Here is a 17,219-nt window from a genome sequence, read left to right on the forward strand (position 1 = left end):
GAAGATTGTCATGTGACTTAAATCATGTGCTGAACTATTTAAACAACTTCAGAGATTAGTGTGTAGATATGTATTCCTAAATCATAATTTGTCTGTCAAAATATGTTGTATAAATTTACGGTTTTATACCAAAATGAATTTTCTTTAAACAGCTGTTGACAGGCGGAACGAACAACGCTTAGGTGTAATTTTGGGGACCGGAAGTCGGATGCACTAGGTTAAATGTGAAGGGGACCAGCATGTCTGCTGGTGTGTGTATTGTGTATTGTGTATTAATATGGCTGCAGGCGTCAGAATAAAATGTGGACTTTTAAACCCTCGGAGTTTATTTTGTAGTAAAATATTTCCACATATTGTAGGGTCTCAGACACGGACAGAGGTCATGTGCGTGAGATTGGCAACACATTCAGCCTCGCAACACGACCAAAAGTACTGTATTGATCTTGTAAGGTAAGCAGCACCGAATCACAAGAGGTCAGTTGTTGTCAGTGGTTGACAGTTCTCATCCTCATCCTAAAATGTGCACATCTTGCTGTTTTCTCTGCTGTAACCCACCATGTTAAAGTTAAACTCATGATTGGATTAGAATATATTAGCTGATGTCTTGAGTTCAATTGATAGAAAAACAGATTTACTAACAGGGCTAAGCCCTTCCTCTCTTTCAATGGAAAAACATCTCGGGTTTTTTTTTTTTTTTTTTTTTTTTTTTTTGTTGTTTACATGCACATCGTCTTATTTGATCTTACTGAGTCCCTTAAATTAAAATGTGTGTTTCTGAGATTTTTCTATCTATCTTTTACAGATTTTCTTATTTCTTTTTTGTTTGTTTTAGCCCTTTACTGCACAGTGTTGCCATATGACAACAACTAATTTATCTCCAATTTTTTGGCAGGCAATAATACAAAACTACTATTTTCCTATGTAATTGGGAAAAAGGGGCTTTAACGTTGACATAAAAAGTGCCATCTCATACATTTGGTGTTATTTGACTATTATGCTATACTATTTGACTGTATATACTATATGATTATACTTTCCACCATTGCACATTGTTGCCATATGGCAACAATTTACCAACTTAACCATCTAAAAACAAGTCACATTTTTAAAATGTATTATTTTACTTCAACTAATTCAAGTAATAAAAATCCATTTTTAAAAATATATATATTTTTTTATGTAAAAGTGATAATTTATGCAGTAGAGGGTTAATTTTGTAGTTTATTTCTGGGGAAATGACAGACCGTGCTTGCTGCGGAACCAAAAGTTCAGGGGGTGATGCTGGATCTGATTCAACTCCTCCTACAAGCTTAAACCTAACCCACACAACCCTGTACAACATGAAACAACATGTTAAACAGTCTTATCTTGAATGCAACACACAAAGTTGTCTCCACTGCCTGAACTTTTGCTCTGATTCTGCTCGGGTAGGAGGAGCTGGATCAGGTCTGACTCCACCCCATGGATGTGTTTTTGTTTTGTTTTTTTTGTTCCACAGTGAGGGATACTTAGAAAACAATTAAAAATGTTTTTTGATAAATCGTCCTGAACTAGTCTTGTGTGCATCCAATTAAATGTTCTCTAGAATTTATATGTCCCGCCCACTGGGGCGTGTCTTGATCTACAGTACAGCAGCTTGTTTGCATCTGACACGGTTTTTCAGCATGTTCTGGTGATCAGGCTTCCAGCACCAACCCTTGGATGAGAGAATTTAGTTTGAAGTTTATTCATTTGGAAAATGGAGGATTCCAGAGGTTAGAGGTTATGTGACCAGGACTTTTTAGAGGGCTGTTTTACCAGCTTGACCGTTGCTACCTCAGACTGATCTAGAATGTGATTCTGTCTTTATACATTGCTGGGGCTTCTCCATTAGTAGGGATAAATAATGTTATATCAAGTAGTATAATATTTAAGTTAATGATATTAAATACTCCATTTATTTACATGTTGTTAAGGTTTAGCCATTAACCAGAGATGTCAGATGTCAGTATGGACACCTGTGTATTGCTCCAGAAACATATGGCATCCTATAGACTGGGATATGATCCTTAAAGTCGAGAGGTGTGGATGAAGGAGTCAGTGAGAATTCCTCCATGTTTTAAAAAACAGGCTTTAGCTAAACTGCTCACTGTTCTCTGTACTTGGCTAGTTACATAAGCTACTGCAAATTTTGTGATATCTATTATTTAATGTGTTACACTAATAAAATCAAATTACATTCTTTTTCAAACATACTGTATATAAACTCTGTACAAGTGAAAGATTAGACCTCAGTGCTCCCGGAAGTTTGAGAAGGCTGTGACTTAAGTAAATCTTTACATGTGCTTTGCCACTGGTAGCACACTGTATGCTAAGGCGAGTGAAAATTGCATTTCTGTTTGGAAATGTGTGTTTGCAGTGTTTCAGCATGTTACTATACCAGTGTAATGCTGAAATGCATATGTAACAGTGACTAATGTATCTTTATGTTCTCACTGACAGATTGCGAGACTATGAAGGGTTTGTGGGTTCTTTGCTTCTTCCTGAGGCTGCTCGTCGCTCCTCCTTGGCACTGAGGGCTTTTAATGTGGAACTGGCACAGGCAGGTATTTATAATAACTGATGCTTGTATACAAACATCTTTTAATATTATTGTATGTGCTTTAAAGATATATGGCCAAGCAAGATGTCCAGATCATTAAACTAGATGAGAATTAATATGATCTGGTGTTTTGCATTAGTACTTATTGAACTTGGTGACTTTTCAGCAGCATCTTTCTAGGCCATGGGCTTTGAGTTGATGGACCACTGTCCAGATGCAGAAATAGCAAAGTATTTCAAAGGACATTATCTAGCACACAGAAATACTGTAGCAGAACTGATAAACCTATGAAAAAACCCGGCCTTGTTTCAGCAACTGTAAACATGAACCAGCGCAGCTTCTTTAGCAGATCCTCTGTTGATTAGTACAGCGATGTGGTGGCTTGTTTTTTTAAAAAAAATCTGACTCCTTACAAAGTGGAAGCCATTTTAAAGTTTGTTTTTGCATTATGCTTTCAGTAGCATGTTGAGTCAAGGACAACTCCCAATACTGTATATCTTCAGTCCTTTCTCCATGACTCTCATTTAAACAATGACCACAGGAAGCCACTCATCCAGTTTTTATCATCAACTGAATAGGATGATGAAATGATCTAAGGCTCATCTGGTTTAAGCTAAATTAAGCCTTGGGTTCTGGCATTCATGTGAATGTTACTTTGATATGTACCACCTACCTAAACATTGTTGCAGACCAAGTACACCCCTTCAAGGCAATGGTATTCCCTAATGGCAGTGGCTTCTTTCAGCAGGATAATGCACCCTGCTACACTGCAAAAATTGTTCAGGTATGGTTTAAAGAACATGATAAAGAGTTCGATGTGTTGACTTGGCCTTCAAATTCCCCAGATCTCAGTCCGATTGAGCATCTGCGGGATGTGCTGGACAAACATCTGTTTTAAGCCGAAAGTGCTCGATGACCCCACATGCCTGATGATGCAATAAGGTCTTACCAAGTTCATTTCAAGTGCACTTAGTAAAGATGATGCAGTCCCCAAGTTGCATCAGAATCTAGATAATACCTTCAATTCCAAGAAAAATTAACTACAAAATCTGCCTTACAATCATAACAAAAATTTTTATGTACATATATTGGCAAAACATACAAAAAATCTATCTATCTATCTATCTATCTATCTATATATATATATATATATATATATATATATATATATATATATATATATATATATATATATATATATATATATATATATACACAGTATCTCACAAAAGTGAGTACACCCCTCACATTTTTGTAAATATTTGATTATAGCTTTTCATGTGACAACACTGAAGAAATGACACTTTGCTACAATGTAAAGTAGTGAGTGTACAGCTTGTGTAACAGTGTAAATTTGCTGTCCCCTCAAAATAACTCAACACACAGCCATTAATGTGTAAACCGCTGGCAACAAAAGTGAGTACACCCCTAAGTGAAAATGTCCAAATTGGGCCCAAAGTGTCAATATTTTGTGTGGCCACCATTATTTTCCAGCACTGCCTTAACCCTCCCTCTCTCTCTCTCTAATATATATATATATATATATTTGTCAACTCCTCTTCATTTAAATCTTTCAACAGTGTACTGGAGCTTTAATTCAGCGCTAGCAGCTCGAGCAACACAGCAAAAAAAAAATTAGACTCGACACGAAACTCCCACTTCACCGCTGCAGCGTCCGGTGTAAAACTTTAGCAGTACAGAGCTTACAAGCTGCAGTTTTGTCATCATTCCACACAAGAGACATCTTTACACACAGCACAAAATCGATGTGTTTTCCAGCCCTCTTTTGATTGACAGATTATAATCGGCCATGATCATCGGGAAAAATAACCTACATAGGTGCATCTCTAATTTAAATCATTGCAGATACATCAGTTTTTGGCACATTCTGATTCCACATCAAAAGTTATATAAATATACCAAGTTTCATCTTCATAACTTGTTTACTTTATGAGTTAAGGAAAAAGTGTTTCAAAAAAAGTATCATGGCCGATCTGTACTGTAGACCTTACTGGTGAATGTGTATATATTTGATTACAGCCAGCACACAATGATGAATTGTTTGTGTAGGTGAAGGACTCAGTGTCTCAGAAGACCATTGGTCTAATGCGAATGCAGTTTTGGAAGACAGCAGTGGAGGACATTTACAGAGACGAGCCTCCAGTGCAGCCTGTTAGTGCAGAGTTGTGGCGGGTCAGTTTCACTCACCTTATAAACTGTTTAAATAATGTGAAATGTTCTAAATTGTTTTGCATCTTTACTGAATTAAATGTTTGCTTGAATTTTTTAAGATTATTTTGTGAATTGAATGCATTTGGAATGTAAATGTGGTCACATTTAAAACCATTTGGTTAAAGGTGTGCTCGAGATCTTTTTTTTTTTTAATCCTACTCCCGCCCACTCCTGAAGGAATTCTGACCAATCAGTCTGCTCCCGCAGTTATCTCTGCACGTATCCATCCATAGTAATTTGGGTTGGCTATAGCAGTTATTAAAGATGAATAAGTGAACATGGTAAAAATATTGTGTGGTGTTTTTTCCCCCTACCCAACTACCAACTGGGGAGGGTGGGGCAAACACTTACTTCCTCTAAAACACATGAAGCCAGAATCTTTTCAAACTTCTGCTCATGCTGCATCACATGGCAGCATAACACTTGGTGGTAAGCGCTATCTGCCTTCATCCATATACTGTGCATGAGTTAAGCCCTTTCATCATCCCACAAGCTTCATATCTGATCCTCCACTCTTGCCCGGATTCGACTAAAAGCCATTCACTCACATGACTTTTCATTTGGCTCCTACAGAATCCCAGTCCCAATACACACCTCCAGTTAACTCTGTCTACTTTAAAGGTCATTAAAATGGCAAAGTGACTGTGATTCAATAATGTAAATTGGTGCTTGTCTTTGCAGGCTGTAAGGAAACACAAACTGACGAGAAGATGGCTGTTGAGAATCATAGCTGAAAGAGTAAGTTCTGGCTTTTGCTATCACCTTGTGGCTAATTTGGAACAGGGTCAGCTCTTGTGTGTGTGTGTGTGTGTGTGTGTGTGTGTGTGTGTGTGTCTGTGTGTCTGTGTGTGTGTGTGTGTGTGTGTGTGTGTGTGTGTGTGTGTGTGTGTGTGTGTGTGTGTGTGTGTGAACTGATCTTAAACTTAACTTGAGGTGGAATCAGCGAAGTGCCCGAGCAAGAACACTCAACTAAATTTTCTTAATCTTACACCTTCAGTGTAACAGCTTTCAAAAACACACACAATACCAATAACAATTGGAAACATATTTAGAGATATTCTGATTTGCTGTGTTTTACTTCAAATACCCAATTTATGCTTTCTTTTCATTGCAATAAAAACAGAAAATCGTTTGTCTACTGTTGAAGGTTTTTTTTCCCCATTTCGGTATAAAGTATATGTTAGTGAGCGTGTCCAAGCCGAAGTAATTCGAAATGAATTCCCATTTAACTGTGCAATTTGGCATTCCAGAGCTGTCAGCATAGACCCGAGTGCTTCCACCATTTCATCCATTTAGTGTATGTTTTCGAGAGAAACCAAGAGCTGTTACTTAACACATCCTGGTGTGTATTATATTATTCAGTAACCAAGAACTGGTGTTGCTTTTTGAAGGAGAACGATCTGGAGGACCGAGCATACAGGAATCTTCAGGAGCTGGAGGCGTACGCAGAGAACACCCAGTCGTCCCTTCTCTACCTCCTGCTGGAGACTTTAGGCGAGTCTGCATTTGTCATTGAGCTCGCATATACCATAGAGAGAGACATTTTAAGCTGAAAAGAAGTGAAAGTGCTCGAGTAGTGTACATGGTAATAAAAAGACAATTAAGTCCAAGTGCGTAAATAATAATGCTACAAATAAACTAAAATCAGTAAGACAAAATGCAAAAGGTCATTGCAGAGATAGTGATGTGTTATTCTAGATAGGGGCTAAAGAGGAATGTCTACATTTTTGAGAAAGGAATGGCAATACATGGCAGAAGCGCAACAGGACTAGCTGTACTAGGGTTTTTTATTTATTTGTTTATTTGTTTGTTTTTAAGAGGGATCATTAACAGGGTGGCCCAGCTGAGGACATGTGTATGTATTGTTGACTTAGACAAAGTTCTGAATAAGCAATTGCGTAAGTAATAAACAATAAATATTATACACTTGCCCTCCACTTTAATAGGAACACCTGTACACCTGCTCATTTATGCAGTTATCAAATCAGCCAATGTGTACTATGTTAAAGGGATTTTTTGAGTTTGTGACCTTCATCTGCTTTCTGATTACGTGGTGTTCTCAGAGCTTCAACAGACTCGCTAATGCAAAACACATCCCAGACTGTACCATTACCACACTGTACCATTCATTTAAAAAAAAAAAAAAAAAGTTTATCGTCTGCACAAAATGTCTGGCACAATTGTACATTGAAATGCTTGTTGTGAGGCTCAGGTACTGTACATCTTTGCAATACAAAAAGTATACATGAGAAAATGAAAGAGAGGGAATGATATTATATTATATTATTCACAAGTACAATATATACATGATTAGCCATAACGTCAAAACATAACACACTGAGAGGTGACATGAATAACATTGAATATCTTGTTATAGTGGCACCTGACATGGGTGGGATATATTAGGCAGCAAGTAAACACTCAGTTCTCGAAGCTGATGTGTCAGAAGCAGAAAAAATGGGCAAGCACAAGCATCTAAACAACTTTGACAAGGGCCAAATTGTGATGGCTAGACGACTGGGTCAGAGCTTGTCCAAAATGACCGGTCTTGTGGGGTGTTCATGGTATACAGTGGTTAGTACCTACCAAAAGTGGTGCAAGGAAGGATAAACCGTGAACTGAAGACGGGGTCATGGGTGCCCAAGGCTCATTGATGGAGGTAGTGTGATGCTCTGGGTAATGTTCTGCTTGGGAAACCTTGGGTCCTGGCATTCATGTTGATGTTACTTTGATACTCAATCGAACGTCTGTGGGATGTGCTGGACAAACAAGTATGATCCACAGAGGCCCCATCTCGCAACTTACAGGACTTAGAGGATCTGATGCTAATTTCTTGGTGCCAGATACCACAGCACACCTTCAGAGGTTTTGTGGAGTCGGTGCTTCGATTGATCAGAGCTGTTTTGGCTGCAAAAGGGGGACCTACGCAATATTCGGAAGGTGGTTTTAGTGTTATGGCTGAGAATAATAATAATATTAATCTGATTAATCTTTTTCATTTTGACTCAGGTGAAACTTTTATTACTCTTCCAGTGACTTGAGGCTTTATTTTGTTGTGACTTCGCTGTGCTGTTATTTGAGTGCTCTGCTGGCGAAGCTTGATGAGCTAAGATTAGGTTTGTCATCTTTTCTGGTTAATGGCTTCGTGTGATTTTAATCATGCTAAGTGTAGAGTCTTGACTTCCAGGTGTACCTGCGTATGAGTAATGAGTGTTTTAATGGAGGTAATCAGATAAAAATACAGCTTCCCGCTTATTAAGAAACCTTTCAGTCCTGCCTCAAAGTGTGTTATGATTGCACGTGAGCCTCTCAAACATTCACTTAGTCTTAAGATTTCAAACCTGGTTTGCATAAACCTAATCTTTCCCCATTTATGTGTATGTGTGAAAGAACTGCCTCTGATTCAGAAGGTATAAGAAATTGAGCAGATTCTGTGATCAGAAACGTTGTATTGTTCTGATGTTATAAAGAAGAACTCTGTGGGATCTGGTAGTTGATGCAATGCGATTGGTGTTAATCAACTAAAAATCACACCAGTATTCCTAGCTCTGCGTCAGATGGACAGGGGGTGGTTTCTGTGGTGATTGGCGGGTACAGCAGAGTGGAGTTATTCGCTGTATATGAGTTCAGTTTTGTCAAGGTTGAGTTACAGATGCTGAATCTTCCTCCAGGAGGATGTGTGAGAAATGCAGTCTGATATCTTCTCAGCAGTGAGAGTGGAGGATGTAACAGCTTTGTTCATACTTATCTCTTACAAATAGCATTCAGATAGCTTCCAAAACAATCTCTCTTTGGACTGTTTCTTTTTTCCCCTTATTTTGTTGAAGATGATTGAAATTCGGTCACACACACACACACACGCACTCAAATTCATGCCTTGAATTTGTGCTCAACTGTTGAGGCAGATATTCTTCGTAACCTCACATGTCTGGCTCTCCATGTAATTACGCATCTAAGTGATGGCATGACATGGAGTTTTATTATAGTGGTTCCTTCTTAAGCCTCCAGTAGAAAAGCTCAGGGTTCAGGCAGTAAAGTGGGGAAGATGGCAGAAGCGGAGAGACTGTGATAATTGTTGTGTCCCAAAGGCAACAAGCCTCATAAAGCTTTAATGCTCTGACCAGCAAAGGGCATTACTAAAAAAAAGTTCAAGTAACATTACATTGATTTTCTTCTTTCTAATTTCAGCAAAATTGCTGCCTATTTTCTCCTATTATTATTATTATTATTATTATTATTATTAATTTTTTATTTTCTAAAGTACGAGTACAGTTACTTTTAAAAGAGCTGTCCTTTTGGAACCTCACAAACGTTGTTTAGCAGTTTGCAATTCTAGACCTCTTATGCCCAGTGTATTTAATATTTTATAATATATGTATATAAATATAAAAATGTTCTGTTCAGGATGACAATTGCATAGTCTTTTATTCCAATTTGGTTGAAGAAAAATTTGATTATAAATGGTCATTGATATCTGGTAATATCAATTATTTATGACAAAACTGAAGACTTCATCATAAAATGCACTGCTTTTTAGTTTTTCAACAGTATTTATCTTCTTCTGGTTATATGTAACCACTATTTCTTAATATTTTGGGTCCATAAGCGACTTTATACTTATATACTTATTTTTAATTTTTTTTTTCCTTCATTCTTATAGGGTTACCACATATACCACCTGCAGCTAGAAACGATCTTATGTGTAATTGCATGGACAAGAATTTCAATACACTTCCCTGTTTTCCCCCAGAAAAACAAACAAAAAACTGTTGTCTTGAAACTTTATTCATAATGGAAATCTGAGAGTGATTATTGGCCTGTCTATACACATTTTTGTAGAACACTTTCATGAATTCTTCAGTCAAATGCATTTGAAAATGAAACTCCAAACCTGTATATTTCTTTCTTTCAGAGAGGAAACTACTTTTTAGTGAGTAAAATGTGTAGTTATAAGATGCAGGTAAAGCACATGGATAGCATAATCCCTTCAGGATAGAGTAAATAACAGGAAATTCTTAATATTCTTCCATGTGTTTGTAAAGGAGTGAAAGATGTCCATGCGGATCATGCTGCCAGCCATATTGGTAAAGCACAAGGGATTGTGACTTGTCTGCGAGCCACACCGTACCACAGCCGGAGACGCAGAGTCTATCTCCCCATGGACATCTGCATGCTGGTGAGTGTCCTACAATATTAAATGATCTTTCAGCTTATCCGTTCTGATCATATCGTGTTATTGTCATAGCCAGTCCTTCATCAAACCTGGTGTTCAGCAAAGAGCAAAAATGTGACGGTCTGGGAAAACCTGTTCAATTTTGCTGTGACTGAATTATAGCAAACAGTCAGAATTAACAGAAATTGGGTTTTCACCAAAATATGGAAGGATTTTTTTCTGCCTTTCTAACCTACTTCTAATCTGGCTGTCTGCCTATAAACATCATGTTGAGTAAAGGTTCAGTTTAACAAACACTGTGGTAAAAAGTCAGTCTGCTTGAAGATGTCTATAAGGAGGATTTCTGGCTTTCATCAAATTGTTGGGTAGCAACATGGCATGACGAAATGGACATATGCGTAATCAGTTTAGGTTGTAATCAGATATTAAATTGTCTTTTGATGCTCTTGCGCTGTATTCGGAATGAAATCTTTCATTTTGGTGGTAACCAGATTTTAAAATGCTAGTACTTTACTTTTACTTGAGAAACATGCATAAGAGAAAGGTGTTTCCATTCAGGAAGATCCGTAGTTTTCAGAAACATGATATATTTAATAAAAAGGTTATATACAGGACCCTCCAAAACTATTGGAATAGCAAGGCCAATTCATTTGTTTTTGCTACAGACTGAAATTTGGGAGATTTGAGATCAAAAGATGAATATGAGAAGAAAATATATAATTTCAGCTTTTATTTCCTGGTATTTATATGTAGCTAAATGACATAGAACATAGCACATTGTGTATCAGACCACCGAATTTGTAGGCGAGCAAAATTATTGGAACATGGTTCTGACCGGTGTTTCCTTTTCGATTGATTGTTTAAACAAAAATAGCGCTGAACATCTACTCTTGGTTTTAGTCTTCAGTTCACCTGTGAAGATTGCTGTTTGTTGTTAAAAAGGATAAGCCAACATGAAGATCAGAGAGCTGTCTATGGGAGAAAAGCAAGCCATTTTGAAGCTGCGAAAAGAGGGAAAATAAATCGGAGGCATTGCACAAACATTGGGCATAGCCTATACAACAGTTTGGAATGTCCTGGGGAAAAAAGCAACCACTGATGTACTGAGCAACAGACACCAAATGGGTTGGCCAAGGAAAATGACAACAGCTGATGACAAACATTTTGAGATTTGTGAAGAAAAACCCAAAAACAAGTCAGTGACATCACCTACAACCTCCACAGGGCAGGGGTGAAGGCATCACAATCCACCGTATACAATCCAAAGAAAGCTTTGAAAGCAGAAATATAGAGTCCATACCACAAGATGAAAACCACTAATCAGCAGTAAGAAAGCCAAATTGGAATTTGCAAAGAAATACAGAAATGAGCTTCAAAAGTTCTATAACCAACATTAACCTTGACCAAAGTGATTGAAAGGCCAATGTGTGGAGGAAAAAAGCATCCTCTCATGATCCAAAACATATAAGTTCATCCATGAAACATGGTGGAGGTGGTGTCATGGCCTGGGCTTGAATGGCTGCTTCTGGAACAGACTCAGTAATCTTTATTGATGATGTATTATGGTATGAGCAGAATGAATTCAGAAGTTTACAGGAGCATTTTGTCTACCAATTTACAGAGAAATGCATCCACATTATTCAGAAGGAACTTTATCACGCAGTAAGACAATGATCCAAAACACACTGCCAACTCAACAAAGGACTTACTCAGGAGGAAAAAGTGAAAGGTTTTAGACTGGCCCAGTCAATCATCAGACCTTAACCAAATTGAGCAGCATTTCACCTCCTGAAGATTAGACCCCTCGAAACAAACAACAACTGAAAGAAGCTGGTGTGTAAAAGTCTGGAAAAGCTTCACAAAAGAAGAAACCAACAGTTTGGTGATGTCAGTGAGTCGCAGGCTTGATGCAGTTATTGCATGCAAGGGATATGCAACCAAATATTAAGTGTTCTTTACTTTAATTTACTTCAAGACTTATCTGTTCCTATACTTTTGTGCACCTAAAAATCGGGTGGTCTGATACAACCCAAAAAACTGAAATCCTAATCTTTGATCTCATATCCATATTTTTATCTCAAACCCAAATATCTTTGGTGAATATCACAAACAAATGAGTTGGCCTTCCATTCCAAAAGTTTCGGAGAGGTCTGTAGGACTACCACAAATGATCAAAATGTTACCATGGGAATGGTTGTCCCAGTCTTTCCCTCGCTGTGTGTGAAATACCCACCCCAACATATAAATTTTTTTTTTTTTGAAGAGTTAAGTGATTTTCTGTAACACATACAATACTCTGCAGAAGTCAGAGGCCACACTTATGTTTTCCACCAAATGGCCATTCAGTATTTATTGTTAATTATTTGGTGGCAAACAATACTGATGGGAAAATGTACAGTACATATTTTACAGATTTCATACTGTTTTTACTGTTGAACTTTCTGTAAATGTGACTTTCTGTTAAAATCTCAATCATTATTGTTCTTGTCCATGAATCACACAAAGTAAACAGTAGAAACTGTAAATATTTGATTTATAATATTGACCTGCATAAATAAATACTGCATGTCTGTTTGACTGAAAATGTCATTCATGTACTGTACATTTTCCCATCATTATTGTTTCCCATCCCATTAAATAATTAGCAATAAATACTGAATGGCCATTTGATTGAAAACAAAATGGTGGTCTCTGACTTTTGCACTCATAATTAAATGTTGTATATTTATATAATTTATATACAAAGTTGTGTGCTCCAAACATGTATCACTATGCAGTGTGGTGCTTTAGTGCAAAATTAGTGTGCATGGGTTGTATGCTGGATTTACAGTGCACCCTGGGTATTTAACATAGTGCACTATCCACGAAACGGCACCCAAATTATGCACTGTATGGTGAACAGGGAATGAATTCAGACACTGCAGCTGTGACCAGCGTCAGCACACAGTCTGTGAGTGGGTTACACACATCAGACTGATTCTGAACATGGGACTGATCCATATGGCAATCACAGTACAACTGTGTTTTATGGAACTAGTCTGTGTTGTGCGAAATCTGTTGTAGAAATATGGACATGCTGGAAACCAGACTGAAGGATTTAGCTCATGGTCAGAAAGAATATTCCATGGCCTGGCCTGTTACAACATAGATGAGAGATTACTGAGTGCTGTTTTACTTTTTGTTTGTTAGTTTGTTTGTTTGAGGCTATGTTGTAATCCAGACTGCAGGGGGCGCTGTTGCAACGTGATGTGCATATACACATGCTGATACACAAATACAAGCAGCATTGCTTCATCTTTTAAATTGGAATGAAATTTTAAGATCTATATAGGTTGGTTATTTGTGTTTGTTTGGTTGGTAGGTTGATTCTTTTGTTGTTTTGTTTTATGCATTTTTATTCTTTTAAATGTATTATTCAGTCACTATTTTTGAAGATATATTTCTAAAGCAGTGAGTTGAAGGGATAAATGGGTGAATGCCTGGGTTTTTTTTTTTTTTTTAGGATAAAGGACAGTAGAAAATGTAATACTTGAGCGTTCAATTTGGGTTTAATTGCTTAGTTACCTGTTTACTAAAACTTGTCTGAAGTGTGTGTGTGTGTGTGTGTGTGTGTGTGTGTGTGTGTGTGTGTGTGTGTGTGTGTGTTCGTGGCTGTAATGGCCATTTGGATTAAAGGATTAACCTGTGAGGCTTTGGGGAGTTTTTTATGTTGCAGTAGAGGTTGGGACATCTGTCTCTAAGTAATTAATAAATTTAATCCATAAGGCTACACTGAAGTGGCATAAATCTTTTTTTTTTTTTTTTTTTCTTTTGTAAATGTATCCAATATAATGATATTGAATGTTACAGTATCAGAGAACATTTTTAGATTGATTACTTGTTCAGAGCTGAAATGTGCTGCTCTGGATAGCATTTACATTCTTGTTAGGCTCTACTGATTGTGTCAAACTGTCAGGAAATCTGCGTGGAAAAAGCGATCGAATCTGACTGAGCTCAATATCTTTCTCAGCACGGCACCTCTCAAGAGGACTTCATCCGTGGTAGCAGGGAGCAGAATGTCCGGGATGTTGTGTATGACATTGCCAGTCAAGCACATGTTCATCTCCAACATGCAAGTGTATTTTCAGATCTTCATTTTATTTTTATTTGTTTGTTGTTGTTTTTTTTTGGCTTGAACAGATTGTTTCACCTCAGTGTTTGGTGTCCTTTTGCATGCACTCATGATTTATGGGTATGTTTTTTTTAGATTTACTGCTAAAATGTATTACTAAAAATGAAATGCATATGATTTATTTAATGTTTGAGTCACTCAAATGTATATAATGAGAATTTAGTCCTCAAAAGTTGCTTCCTGTTGAATAATTAGTCCTGAATGAATGTTTCTCCATGCTGTGATTATAAGCATTTGAAGATTACAATATGACAAGAGTGACATTTCTGTTCTGCGTATTCAGATGTGAATGTATGATCTGCTCTAATTTAATCTAATTAACCAGTAAGTAGTATGACTGAGACTCTGTTCAGGCTTCACAAAAAACCTGCCATCAACATATACTGTATGTATTTTGTAGATCTGTTATATTAGGTGCTTGACACATGACAGATTTACCAATCAATAATCATGTTTATTATGTTTTCGTTTTTTTACAGGCGAGATCCTTCAATAAAAATGTTCCAGACGCTGCCTTGCCTGCTTTTCTGCAAACAGTAAGTGATTTCGTATCCTCTGCCTTGTACTACTGCTCACCCGATGATCGAGCGTGCAATTCCTCGTAACGTCTCGTGTCTGGCACTGCATCTAATTATGCGTCTAAGTGATGGCATGACACGGAGTTATTGCTTTTATTATAGAGGTTCTCACTCAAGCCTCCTGTAGAGAAGCTCAGGGTTCAGGCAGTAAAGTGGGGGGAGATGATCGAAGCAGAGAGACCGAGTGATAATTTTCTGTCCCCAAGGCAACAAGCCTCATAAAGCTTCTGACCAGAAAGGGATTACAAAAAAAAATAACCTTCATTTTCTTCTCCTTCTTCTTTCTAATTTTCACAAAATTACTTCGTGTATTCACCTCTTATTTTTAAAAGGACATTTTACTGTCAATTACATTTAAGATGGCTTGTTGATCATAATGTTATTTTTACAAGTGCAGAAAGGTCTGATTGTACCACTTGATATAAAGATTGAGGACTTGATGAAACAATTCTTTTATTTATTTATTTTACAGTTACATAGCACTTTTCTAGACATGCAAAGTGCTTTACATAGTGGGGGGGGGGTTTCTTCAACTAGTGTGTAGCATCCACCTGGATGATACGACAGTAGCCAAAGAGCACCAGAACCACACCAAACACCAGCTATTAGTGGAGAGGAGAAAGTGATGTAGCCAATTCAGAGATTATTAGGGGCCCATGACAGAGACAGGCCAATGGGAGTATTTCACCAGGACACCGGGTTATACCCCTACTCTTTTTGTCCTGGGAATTTTTAATGACCACTGTCAGTCTCGTCCGAAATACGGTGCTGTTTTTACAGTAGAATCCCTGTCACTATATTGGGGCATTAGGACCCACACAGACCACATGGTGTGTGCCCCCTGCTGGCCTCACTAATACCACTAATACCACTGGCCTCACTAATACCACTTCCAACAGCAACCTTAGTTTTCCCCAGGAGGTCTCCCATGCAGGTACTGGCCAGGCTCAACCCTGCTTAGCTTCAATGGGAAACCAGGTGAGAGCTGCAGGGAGATCTGGTTCTGGCAGTTCTGTGTGTAGCTGATTAGTGATTCCTTACAGAAAATAATCAATCACAAAGGGAATGTGAGGCTAAACATTAAAATCCCATGTGGAATGTCCCATTGACGGGACATTCAGGCCCGTATCTGGTGTAGCGACTAAATTGGCAATCTTACATATTTACTTATAACCCAATGCTGTGTTATAGATTTAATGAGGATTTAAAAATTGACCAAGGAAAAAAAAAAAAAAGACTTTTTTTTCTGGACTGAGTATTGAACAAATAATTATTGGATTAGTTTATTGTTTACTGGTATATTTAACTGTTGCAATTTGTGTGTCTGTGTGTGTTGCAGGTCGCTATTGATGATTACCTGGAGAGAGTGAGGAAGGTAGATTTCGATGTTTTCCACCCCAGTCTCCAGAGGAGAAATCCGCTGATGCCCATTCAACTTTATTTCCGATCATGGAAGAAAAAATACTGACGTTTTGTCAGAAGTAGCTCCTCTAATTTATACAGTTATGTTCTTCTTGCCACTGCCAGTCCAAACACTGACTCTCTGTGTTGCAGGAAATATCTATATAGATGTAAAACCACTTATGTAAAAAAAAAAAAAGTCTGATTGTATTCAGAATTTTTTCTTCAAAACACATTGAAAAGAAATTCATTACAATTCCAAATGAGTATCAGTAAGGACAACAGGATAATAACATACAGCACTGTGTCTGCCCTGTCTGTGAAAATGAGGTTTGATATTCAACACACAACATTTTCGTGTAAATGATGCAGTACGCAGAAAACTCCAAAGTTGGTGCACGTCTGAGAAATGATGCATCGTTTGTACACAATGAAAACAGGTTTCGAAATTTTGACTCGTCTCTGTTTTTCTTTTGTTTTGTTGTCTAACGTCTTGAATAAGCTTTCAGAAAGACAATGTAACACGTTTTTATTTATTTAACTTGAAGCATGAATAGAATGAATAGTCTACCTTTTTAAAATTCTCTCTCTCACACACATCTTGCTCTGAATAGAAGCACCAGCCATAAAATGACAGTCGTATTTTTGTAATTAGAAAACAAGATATTTAAAAATATGTATTATCTGTGAATGAATAAGCGACCAGTTGCTTTCCTCTTCCTCAAAGTCCATGGGTTTCAGGTGGATTGATTTTAGCGTGTCGTACTGTAGAACCTGAACACTGTCGTGGTGATTGACTGCATTCGCTGCAGACTCGATGAAGATCAGAGCAAATAAATAAAAGCATGTTTAGTGTTCCAATTTGTCTTGTACTTGATCATCGGCACACTCTCTTATGTAGCTGTGGTGCTGTGTTTTGTCTATGCCTTTCAAGCTTTAATACATTACACATAAAATGTTTGAGTATGATTGAGTTTTCTCTCCAATAGTTCTCTGTTGTAATTAGACAGTAAGAAGGATAAGGATTGCCCTGAAATTGAAAAAGTAATTAGGAAATCAGACAATGAAAATGGAACTGCTGAA

At 37.5% G+C, this 17,219-nt stretch overlaps 1 protein-coding gene across 2 annotated transcripts; it reads left to right on the forward strand.

Moving 5' to 3' along the window:
- Positions 1–165: 165 nt before the first annotated feature.
- ndufaf6 (NADH:ubiquinone oxidoreductase complex assembly factor 6) lies at positions 166–16,591 on the forward strand. 2 transcript variants are annotated; one of them, XM_053634112.1, is made up of 9 exons: positions 166–450; positions 2,482–2,581; positions 4,652–4,774; positions 5,495–5,551; positions 6,205–6,307; positions 9,856–9,989; positions 13,996–14,097; positions 14,637–14,693; positions 16,075–16,591. In XM_053634112.1, exons 1-9 carry the CDS (start codon positions 278–280, stop codon positions 16,201–16,203), a joined length of 978 nt encoding a protein of 325 aa, XP_053490087.1. In that variant the 5' UTR covers positions 166–277; the 3' UTR covers positions 16,204–16,591. The 2 variants fall into 2 exon arrangements, with proteins under 2 accessions (XP_053490087.1, XP_053490096.1); XM_053634121.1 differs by having other exon boundaries at positions 359–450; positions 2,482–2,585.
- Positions 16,592–17,219: the final 628 nt, after the last annotated feature.

Source organism: Ictalurus furcatus, chromosome 1 (assembly GCF_023375685.1).
Source record: "Ictalurus furcatus strain D&B chromosome 1, Billie_1.0, whole genome shotgun sequence".
Taxonomy (NCBI): domain Eukaryota; kingdom Metazoa; phylum Chordata; class Actinopteri; order Siluriformes; family Ictaluridae; genus Ictalurus; species Ictalurus furcatus.

Excerpts from the sequence above, each read along its gene's own strand:
- ndufaf6 (XM_053634112.1), top strand. The coding sequence starts at position 278 with ATGGCTGCAGGCGTCAGAATAAAATGTGGACTTTTAAACCCTCGGAGT. Across the intron at positions 4,775-5,494 it reads TTAGTGCAGAGTTGTGGCGG|GCTGTAAGGAAACACAAACT; the intron begins GTCAGTTTCACT and ends TTGTCTTTGCAG. Across the intron at positions 5,552-6,204 it reads TGAGAATCATAGCTGAAAGA|GAGAACGATCTGGAGGACCG; the intron begins GTAAGTTCTGGC and ends TGCTTTTTGAAG.